Consider the following 11,033-nt stretch of genomic DNA (forward strand, 5'->3'; position numbering starts at 1 on the left):
ACTGAGAATGAAAAGGAAGTTAAGTTAACTAGATCAGGCAGTTTATAAACAGGACACCTTTCTGTCATGTATGCAAATCTGGACCAGACTGATTTTAGTAAGAGACATTACTCTTCTGGTTAGGGTCTAATGAAGAGGTCAGCAAACTTTTTCTGTAAAGGGACAGACAGTAAGTATTTTTGGCTTTGCAACTCAACTCTGCTGTTATAGCATGGAAGCAGCCATAGACAATATGTAAACAAGTGGGCAATGCTATCTTGCAACAAAATTTATTTTCAGAAACAAACTACAGCCAGATTTGGCAAGTGACCCTCAGTAATTGCTATAAACTCTCATTTACCAAAAATCCTTACCATAATGTTATACCCTCTTTTAAACTTAACAGGCTTTTTTGTCAGCAAGTTAATTGACAACAAAAAAACTGAATAATGAGACAATGGAAATTGAGACTACCTTTAAAAAACCACCAAGATTAAAACATAGCTTAAAATTTGGCTAATTTGATGGTGTCTCTTATTAATGGGTAAAGCATCTTATTAGCTACTAATTTTTCCAGGCACTTGACTGAAGCCATATTTCTAATCCTCACACTAAAGTTGAAAGTTGCTATCATTCTCATTTTTAAAAACAGAAAGCTGTCCAAGATCATAAAGTCACCATATTTTCAATTGTACCGCACTTCGTCTCTAGGCAGTCTTTAGCTAATCCTATTATCAGCAGTCACTTTGGACATAATAACTAATCCATAAGAGAAGAGAGCAGTCAGCCACCCTTGTACCCATTCTTCATTCATCCAGAAATACATTATTACATTTCCAAATATGCTTGCCTTCCTTACCTATCAATCTGAATTTTCTTCAGTGTCTCCATAGTCATTCTAGTCTCTCTTGCAGGACTTTTTAACAAAACATCTTGCATTTTGTTAAAGCTGTTGGCAAATTGGCCTCCCTGTCTGATTTCTGGCAACTTGGGTTCTTCTTTAGGTAAGAATGCACTGGGTATTTTTGAGGTTCCCGAGACTGCTGGAAATTTGTCCAAGCTTTTTTCTTCTAAATTCATTTCTTTGATTTTCTTCTAAAAACAATAAATAATGTTTTATGTAAGGCAGATTTTGAAAGAGTAAAGAAACCATGCTACAGGAGAGCCTCTGCCTACATGTTTCAACCTCACCTTCTCCCACTTGTACTCTATACTACAAGAAAATTACCCTTTTCTTCAGCCACACCAAACCACATCTCCTGCTGTTTTGTATCTTCCTGCCTTTACGTAACATTCCCTCTCTCTGTCATTGCCCAGCTTACCTCCTGGTTAACTTTAGGACTATGACCAATGGTCAAGTTCTTTGTGAAATACTTCTATTTGCAAACTTTTACCATATTGTAATTATGTATATAAAAATCTCCACTAGAGATCTTAGTTCACCTCAAATCCTTTTTGGGACAAGACTGGATATTAAATAAATGTGGTCATCTGTATAATTTCTTTACTTAGAACAATGCGTACAGTATAGTAGAGACGCAAAGGTTCATTGATGAGTGAGAAATTATAAAGAATGAAAGGAGTATCATACCCAAGAGCAGAGGTTAATAGTATAGTTAGTAATGATATAGTTTTCAAAGGTCATGGGGCGAAAAGCCAAAATAATTTTTTTTCAGACCCAAACTTGAATACTAAGGGGTAAACATTACCATAGGAACAGTATGTCTTTTAATTGATGATTTATATTTAATCTGTGGCTGAAATCTTGAGCTATTGAAAAGCCATATAACATAGTGATTATGCATATACACATGGAAACAAGACTTCCTTGTTTGAATCCCAGCTCCATCTGTTACTAAACCGTGTTGGCCTTAGGCAACTACTTAACTTCCCCTATGTGTCCATTTTCTCATTGGCAAAATAGGTATTATAATAATAGTACCTGCCCTCATAGAGTTATGAGGATAAAATAAATTAATATACAGAACTATGTAAGTTCTCCATTTGTTATGATTACTTAAATTCTTGTGCTGATCCTATGCACAGAAGAAAGGTTTATCTGCATATTGATACATAAAGCCTAGGCCTTCTTTAGCAAAACTTCAACTAGTCCAGAAATGTTAAAATACTACCCTTGAAAGGTTAATAAACACAGACTCAACAACATTTTTCTTTATATCAACAATAAGCAAAGATTCAGATCTGAGGAAAATATTTGTAGGCAAGCACAAAACAAAATGCTGACTTAAGAATTAAATTTTAAAATACTCCTTTAAATTAAAATTGATATGATTGACTACAAAGAGAGTAGAAGGCCCAATAAATTTAATTTAAAAAAGAAACATGCAAATACCAAAAATAAAAATGAAAGAGCAAATAGAAGCCATAGAATTTCAACAATTAACCTGAAATTTATCTGGACATAAGGAAAACTTTAAGTATATGGATGGTTATTATATTAGATTTTGTCTAGGAAGGAAAGGGGAAAACGTAAGGCCTAGGAAGTTCTGTTTTTCAGAGTGCCCTAACCATTTTCTCTCTACCTTTATGCTTAGGCATCTGGAAAAGGAAGCAAATGTGTCAAAGTGATTCACTGATTACCAGGAATAAATATGAATTTTTACAAGAGAATGTAAAAAACTAGCTAAATGTTCTAGTCCAGTAACTAAAAAAGATTTTTATATAGCACACACAAGATAGGGTATTAGACCATAAGGAAAAAGATAAAAATAAAAAAAAAAGTATTCTCTGCAAGGGAGCTCTTTCCAAACTTTGATCCAATTACTCCCATTTCTGGTAGAAACTAGTACATTAGTATAGTTTCATCATTCCATTCCATGATTCTAATAAATGAATATCTATTTGAAGATGTCTTTAGCTATAAAAACGGCTGTAAAAAGGGGGTAATGCTAACTAATCTTTCATCCTAAGGTTGTTGTAAGGCTAAACAATGTGAAGCCTTTGGAAGAAAAAAATCCACATACAGGGCTGGCCAAGTGGCGTGTTGGTTAAGAGTTGGCTTGGGATGCCAGCTCTGAGCAGCAGGACCCCGGTTCGGATTCCACATTAGGGCCAGTGACGCTGTGCCCTCTACAGCTAAGATGGTGAACAATAGCTTGACCTGGAGTTGGGCTGCCGTGAGTTGCCTGTGATGGCATAGGCTGCAGTGGGGATGGCCAGCAGTTGGAATGTGCTTTCATGAGCTGCCGTGAGCCACTGTGAATGGCCAACTAGTGGCCAGTGACCGATCTACCTCACCCAGGAAGAGCGCAATGATAATACCAACATGGGCCAGTGAAGTGACGTCCTCCACAACTACACTGAAGAACAAAAGGACAGCAACTTGTCTGTTCCCTTCCCCCAATTACCCAATAAAATTATCTAGTCACAATAAATATGGACTTCTTTTCTGTTAAACATGGAAAGCAATTGATGCTCTCATTTATGTTGCAATTCTCATTTGCCATAAAATCAGAAATAAGAATATATTCTGTATAATATACAAGCTATATAACGTAATTTGGCTAAACTTAAATATGTATTTGTGTTTTAAATTATTTTTATGTAATATCTACAACCTAAGTTATTAAAATTTACAAAAGGTTAAGAATTTGTAAAGCTTTTGCTCCCTACCAAGTTGAGTTTTCTCATAACTCAATAAGTGCTTTGAGGAGGAGTCCACAACATCACTAAAAATGTAATGGGTGACACAGTGATGTGGTTGGATATACAGGTTGAAACATATTCAACAATGACAACAAAGTCATTTTAGATTAAAGCAATGTTTAGAGGGTCCAGTTGAATTTCCTCCCCCTAGTGTTCAGTTAGTTTTTAGCAGCTGAGGAACATAAGAGGACAACTCAGTAATTTGAACTCACCGCATAAACTGTATTTATATTGATTTAACAATAGGCCTTTTGAATAATGCCAACAGATTGGAACAAAAGGACATTCTGACTGGTAATGTACCTTGAATTATACACTCCATCAATTGAGAGTCCATATCTCATGTAATTATTATAGCCCTTTATCTGAGAAAAGGTGCTATTTCCTATGTTAAATTTAATAGCATGGGTACTGTAAATGATGGAGAAATAAAAAGGAAAAAAATTAAATAATGGTGAGTTTATATACCATGCTGGTGCTTTGTTTTATTTCATACTGAGCTGGCATGATGTACTTGAGAATAGAGAGCTGGTCTGTGGTATCCTCCAGAACTGCGGAAATCCTCAGCACATCTAGAATGGAGAGTGGCTCTGTGACTTCCGGGATGATTTCTATGTCTGTTTCTTTGGCTGTTTCTTCTTTTTCTACAGTAGGTGGTTCACCTGTCACTGACACTGTCACCTCAGAATGCCAAGCCTTTGGAGGAAGATTTGAGGCTTCCAGTTGGCCTCTAAAGAAAGAAAAAATAATTCAGCCACCAAATGTTTAAAAATTACTTAAACTCAAAAAAAAAACCAAACAAACAAAAACACGCAGCATGAATTACTATGTATAGTGCAAGGTGGGTACTGTTGAATAACTATGATGTACACCTGAAACTAATATAATGTTGTATTAGCTATAGTTTAATTAAAATGTTTAAAACCATACAGCATGTAGATTAGCTCCTGTGAAGTCCATATTGTCATATAATATAACCAAGATAAAGAACAAAAAGTAGGAGTTTGCATGTGATTCTGCTAAATACCATTCAGTGACTTTTTGACCGGCCAAAAGCAAACCACTTACTGTTTAATAAAGTTATGTAAACCATACAATTTGGCTATGCTTAACCAATTTGAATTTGAGCCCAAATTAATTTTTCTAGCAACATCTTTAGATGCTAACCAACAGTATCTCATTATTAGTGAAAAACATAATGTGGTAAGTCCCCAAGGTGGCCCAGATGATTCTCACCTTCATGCCCTTTTATAGTCTCCCCCCACATTAAATAGGACTTACTAAGCTATGTAACTAAAAGGATATTGTTGGTCCCAAGGCTAGGTGATAAAAGACATTGCAGCTTCTCCCTTACTCTCTCATATTTCTCACTCTGTGGGAAGCCAGCTACCGTGTCATGAGGACACTTAAGGAGCCCTGTGGAGAGGTTTATGAGGGTAAGGAACTAAGGCCTCTTTGCCAACAGCCAGCATCAACTTGCCAGCTCTGTAAATGAGCCATCTTGGAAGCGGATCCTCCAGCCCCAGTCAAGTCTTCAGATGACTGCAGCCCTGGCTAACTTCAACCTTATGAGAGAACCCAAGTCAGAACCATTTAGCTAAACTCCCAAATTCCTGACCCACAGAAACTGTGTGAAATAATATTTATATTTTAAGTTTTGGGGGTAATTTATTACACAGCAATAGAGAAATAATACACAGAAATTTAAGGGATAATTTAAATAAATACAAAATAAATTGGAATTTTGAACATACTCTTCCATTCTTCTTGAGTTAGTTTTGTTAACTTCCATGGTACATTTATAATCTCACAAAAATGCAGTCATCTAAAATGGGAAGAAAACATTGAGATTAGTTTAAAGGGGTGTTGAATAACATTTAAGTTATTTCTATGCCATTTCATTCAGAGAAAATTACAGAATTACAAGAGCTGTAGCTTATCCCTTCTTTTTGCTTATTAGAGAAATCCTAGAGAAAGAAGAACCATCTTGTGGTGCAGGTCTGTTAAGTCAACAGCTTAATTATTGGCAGAAAAATGCAAATTTTGAGTCTATTCTTAAGGTAAATTAATATCTAACATTGTTTTCATATTTTTTATTGTATTCTGATTTTTAATTGGTAATCTCTATATAGTGGATGCACTTTTTTTATTGATTACTAAAATATCTCTGATCGATCAGATAACAGAATTTATTCCACCTAGACTTAGAACACTTGATATTACAGTCAGAAAACCTGTATATCCAGAAAATCAGTTTAATACAGCTATCAAGATGTTCCCCCATCTTGGTAAACCAAAGTTCTTTCTGCTGAAAAGAGTTTTAAACTCTCTATGGAGAATTTTGCTCTATACTGAATTAATAGTGAATGGTAGGTTTCCAGTGTGATTTTGTTCACAATAAAGTGATCCTGAGAGGAGTGTTACAAATATGTCTCACACACAAAAATCTCATATGCAAAAATTCAAACATATAAAACAATCTTATGTAATAAACTGAAAAAAGCATACTCCAAACTATCCAAATTTTCTGGTGCAAGGACAGTCTTAGAAGGAAGTAGCATGGTGTTAAGGTTTTGTTCTTTTGTTGTGTTGTTTATTTTTCCATTTTTTTCAGCTTGGGGCACAGGTGAATATGCTTCACATAGGTAAGATAGGGCTATCCTTACGTAGTATCCAATGCTTGCGTGCTGTTCTAGCTTCTTATTCTTCAACGCTAGAAACCCAGGAGTCATTCCTGCTTCCTCCTTCACTTTGACATCAGCATCCCCAAAATCCAACCATCACCAAGTCCTGTGGATTTTATCTATTATTTCCATGTCCCCTAACAACATGCTGGACCTAGCTGTTGTTTCTTTTCTTTTTTTTTTCTCTTTTTTTTTATTATGAAATACACATTTTTTAGAATTAGTTTCAGCTGTACAACACAGTGCAATAGTTATACTTTTTACCCCTCGAAGTGACAACCCCCTTCCCCTAGCTGTTGTTTCTTTATTGAACTACTTTAATTGCCTCCAAATAGGAAGTGATTTTTTTTTTAACTTGGGGAATTGGGGGGATGGGAACAGCGCTGGGGAATTGGGGGAAGGGGAACAGACAAGTTGCTATGCTTTTGTTCGTCAGTCTAGTTATGGAGGACGTTGCTTCACTGGATCAAGTTGGCACCATCATTGCGCTCTTCCTGGGCGAGGCAGATCAGTCGCTGGCTTCTGGACGGCTGCTCACTGTGGCTGCTGCCCGCTCACACTGGCTACTGGCCACTCACGCTGGCTGCTGGCTACACACGGTAGCCCATGGCAACCCACTGCCACAGGGGCTGCAGCTTACTCCGTTGCTGGCGCCTCACAGCAGCCCAGCTCCAGGTAGAGCTGTTGTTCAGCATCTTAGCTGTAGAGGGCAGTGTCACTAGCCCTCATATGTGGGATCCGAACTGGGGCCCTCTGGCATCCCAAGCCAGTTCTTAACCATTGCGCCACTCGCCCGGCCCGGAAGTGATTTGATTTGATTTGATTTTTTTAATGAAAGACTGATCTTTTAAAATTGAAAATCTGATCATGTCTCTCCTTAGAACCCTTCTAGAGTTTCCCATTGCCTTAGGACAAAAACTAAAATTCTTAACTTTGCCCATAAGGCCTGCATGATCTGGTACTCTCTGTTCCTCTCCAGATCCTTCTGGCACTGCCTTTTTCTTACAATGAACTTCTTCTAGTTCAACATAAAAGAAAAACAACAAAACGGAGTTGATATTGCCAAGAAAGCAATCTAAAATGGAGCCAGGAGTCCTCTGGGAAGCTGAGCTAACTTATTCCCTTCCATGTGAAACTGACTTTTGAACTAGACTAAACCAAACAGCTATGTCCTGATACAGTTCCTGGAACTGGCTCTGCATCACTGAACCCTCTTATTAAAAAATAAACTATCTAGCAATAGATATAAGCAATCATGTATAGCATAGAGTAAGTAAGTCAGCTTGTCAGTACCAATCACAGCTCTTTCAAAATAATTTGTGTAACCCCTTTGGGAGCCCCTCTTTTTCTGTCTTTACAGACTCTGTCCCTTTCTTTCCCTGTTGGAACACAGTTGCGGTTTCAAACCAAATCTGTATCTCCTGGATTGCGATTCCTAAAAAAGACCCCCAAATAAAGCTTTTGATTGCCTTGTAGGTCTTGGTCAAAACTGACATATGGCCTCATGCTCCCTTCCAACTCAGGGTTTTTGCATATGCTATTCCTTCAATTTGAACTCTTCCTCTCACTTCTTTGCCTTGTAAAATCCCACTGATCCATCAGGTAGCAGCTTAAATCAGTGGCATTTTTGCTAGGTATCTGCTATGCGCCCCTCTAGATCCAATCTCCACCATTTTCTGTGCCATAAGAGACTGGCCCATATGGAGTGCATCAATAGGAGATTCCAAAAGAGATCCAAAGTGTAGGATTGTGAGGTTAGGTGTTTCTTCTCCCAATACCCTGCCTGCCAGATCACCACTGGTTGGCTATGTTTCTCTATCAAAGGCCATGCATGGGTTCTGTCAGGAAATCCTCTCCACATTGCTCTCTCTGGGAGCTCTGGTAACTTCTTCCCCGTGTGCCTGGAGAGGGCATCATCCCTTTACAGTTTCACTTGTGTCTACACTTTTGTAAGTAGACTCCTTATTAAATTCTCCTCAACTCTGCCAACTGTTTCCTTCCAGGGCAACACTGACTGATACAACGACATGCATACATTTTTATATGATATATATACATATATATGGTTGTTGGAAAAGTCATGATGCACTTTTGCAACAAAAAACATAGAAAAAATACATCATGACTTTTCCGACAACCCAATATATATGCAAATAACAAGTTTCATAAAACAATTTATGTGAGGCATTCTATTTTCAATTCTATCATATTTTGCTTAGGAAGTATTATAACCATGACCTAATGCACCATCACCTGCAGTTTGGAAAATGTCTTAAATGACACTTCTGCCAAGTGACACTTTCCCTGACTCATTAGGCTGGATCAGGATCCCCCTGTTCAAGCACTCATTGCACTCTTATTGTCCTGCATAGCTCTCTTCATAATTTGCAATGTTAATGTAAAATTTCCCCACTAGACTGTTAAGTTCCATGAGATCAGAAACCATGATGATGCTCACTATTGATTGTATCCCAAGTTCCAGGCACTATTCTCAATAAGTATGAGAATAAGTATTCTCAATAGTAGAATGGATGAATGAATGAACAAAGGAACAAAATTCACAATGTGTTATTCCTCTCAGGAGTACTTACCTTTGGGTTTCTAGTACATTTAATAGTGAGATTGCGAGTACATTCTCTAACAGTGGGATTTCTAGTATATTTCTGGGACAGAGAAAATTGGATAGGGACAGTGGGCTACAAAGGTACATAAACTCTATCTTGATGTATTTATGAGATGATCTGACTTTAAATATGATTTATATACACCTATTTTATAAAACTTCGGAGTCATCCTTTCCTCTCTCATTGCTTATTTATCAGCAAATCCTGTCCGCGTTACATTCAAAATATATTCAGAATTCCAGTACTCATCACCCCTGTCTACATGCCATAGTCTCCCATTGGGATGATTACAATAGCCTCCTAATTGATTTCCCTGCTGGTGCCCTAATTTCCCTTCAGTCTCAACACAGTGACCCTGTTAAAATGGGAGTCAGATTGAGTAGCTCCTCTCAAATGGCTTCCCATGCCAGAGTTAAAGCCGCCTTTACAGTCCTTCGTGCTTAATTTTTCTCCATAGAGTAAAATTTTTTCACATCACCTTCTAATGTGCCATATATTTATATTTTACTTGCTTATTGTTTTGCTCCCCCTACTAAGATGTAAGTTCTATGAGGGCAGAGATTTCTGTTGTTTTGTTCAGTGTCCTCCGAACCAAGAACAAAGCTTGGTATATGGGAGTCTTTCAATAAACTGTTGAATAAATGAATAAATCCATAGAATAACCCAAATAAATGTGCAATAATTAGGAAATGTAAATCTCTGACGTCCATTAATCTATCGCATGCTAGTCTACAAGTAATTACTGAAGACATATTAACGTGCGGGCATCGTGCTGGGAGCCTAGACCGTCAGCCTGTCAGTTTGCCCTTTTCAGGGCAGTCCTCCCTATCCTCGGAGTCAAAACAAAGGATGGAGGTAAGAACTTAAGTCATTTCTGGAAAGAGAGAAAGGAGTAGAAGAAGGAAAGGAGTAAGGGGCGGGGCAGGGGGAGAAGGTAAAGAGAAGTAAGCTCCTCCTGCCTTCGTGCTCCCGGCCTTTCTCTTCCAGGGTAGAATCCGAGTCTCCGTTGCCCTAGTCCCGTGTAGTAAGAGGGCAAGATACCCGCACGTTGGCGAATCAAATCTGGGGTACCCGAAACGGGGTGTGTGTCCTCCAGTCAGGCTTCACTTTTTCCACCTACAACGCCCGAACTCGCAGGAACTCGCACGCTAAGGTATTTCTATGGTAACGCTCAGTTGGGGGGACCTTTGGTTCTCTTTCAGTTGGTTACTACTTTGCCTTCCTCTAGTCTAAAAAATAATCCACGTCGTAGCTTGCAAAGATGAAAGGACTTAGGGAAAGAATTGTAAGAATGTTCTTGAATGTGGCTTGTTTCAGTCAGAAGACGATTTCTGAGGCTTTTTTTTTTTTTTTTGGCGATCGCGGAAGATTACTAAGCTGGGGGCGGGGTGAAGAGGTATTTTTCCCACAAGGCTACGCTGCGGGGCCTTGTCTTCCTTTTTCCGCCATCTTGGGGCCTGTGGAGGTGAGTCTAACTCTTGCTGCTGAAGTTTGGGGGTAAATAACTACAGTGCGTTCAACCACATATACCACCGAGGCACTGCTGCAGCTCGGGGGCTCTGCCAGCCATTGATTTCTATGTATTCCAGCAGTAGGGAGGACAGGATGGAGGAGATTTGGGACCGATGGTGCTCGTCTCCTGACGTCCGGAGAACGGGTGCTCCCGTAATCAGAGTTGCTTCTTCTGGGCCCTAATGGAGTGAAACAGATGCACTTCGTATGCATTTACCCTTTTGAGGCAGTGGCTCTTTCAGGCTGGGTTCTTTCCAGTTGCTCCCATTCCAAACTTGGCTTCGCTTGCTTACAGTCTTTTTCCTTAGCTTTTCGTTCCCATTCATTGCGTAAGAGTTGTTTTCTGTGTGTTTCTCTGACTCCTTGATCTTCCTTTCTTTTCTATTGATCATGGTTGTGTTTTCTTAGAACTTCCTTTGGAGTTTCTAGGGGTTATTTTCGTGTAGAGTCTTGACACTTATTTTTTATTTATTTTAATTGGGGAATGGGAACAGCGCTGGGGAATTGGGGGAAGGGGAACAGACAAGTTGCTGTCGTTTTGTTCTTCAGTCTAGTTGTGGAGGATGTT

The 11,033-nt window shown here is 38.6% G+C and overlaps 2 protein-coding genes across 3 annotated transcripts in view; one reads left to right on the forward strand and one right to left on the reverse strand.

Annotated features, from left to right (window-relative positions):
- DRC9 (dynein regulatory complex subunit 9) overlaps window positions 1-10,106 on the reverse strand; it is a 32,334-nt gene extending 22,228 nt beyond the window's left edge. The window contains exons 1-4 of the mRNA XM_019650862.1: window positions 9,913-10,106; window positions 5,400-5,470; window positions 4,114-4,375; window positions 839-1,074 (exon numbers count right to left, since the gene is read on the reverse strand). Of these exons, the coding sequence (XP_019506407.1) occupies window positions 839-1,074; window positions 4,114-4,375; window positions 5,400-5,437 (536 nt within the window). The 5' untranslated portion in view covers window positions 5,438-5,470; window positions 9,913-10,106. The remainder of the gene's footprint in view (window positions 1-838; window positions 1,075-4,113; window positions 4,376-5,399; window positions 5,471-9,912) is intronic.
- Window positions 10,107-10,352: 246 nt separating this feature from the next.
- Window positions 10,353-11,033, forward strand: part of RPL35A (ribosomal protein L35a) — a 4,249-nt gene continuing 3,568 nt past the window's right edge. The window contains exon 1 of one of the 2 annotated variants that reach the window (XM_019652134.1): window positions 10,353-10,418. The gene's annotated coding sequence lies outside the window, so the exon portion shown is untranslated. The other variant, XM_019652139.1, reaches the window with a different exon arrangement.

The sequence above is a fragment of the Hipposideros armiger genome, unplaced genomic scaffold (assembly GCF_001890085.2).
Source record: "Hipposideros armiger isolate ML-2016 unplaced genomic scaffold, ASM189008v1 scaffold_8, whole genome shotgun sequence".
Classification (NCBI taxonomy): domain Eukaryota; kingdom Metazoa; phylum Chordata; class Mammalia; order Chiroptera; family Hipposideridae; genus Hipposideros; species Hipposideros armiger.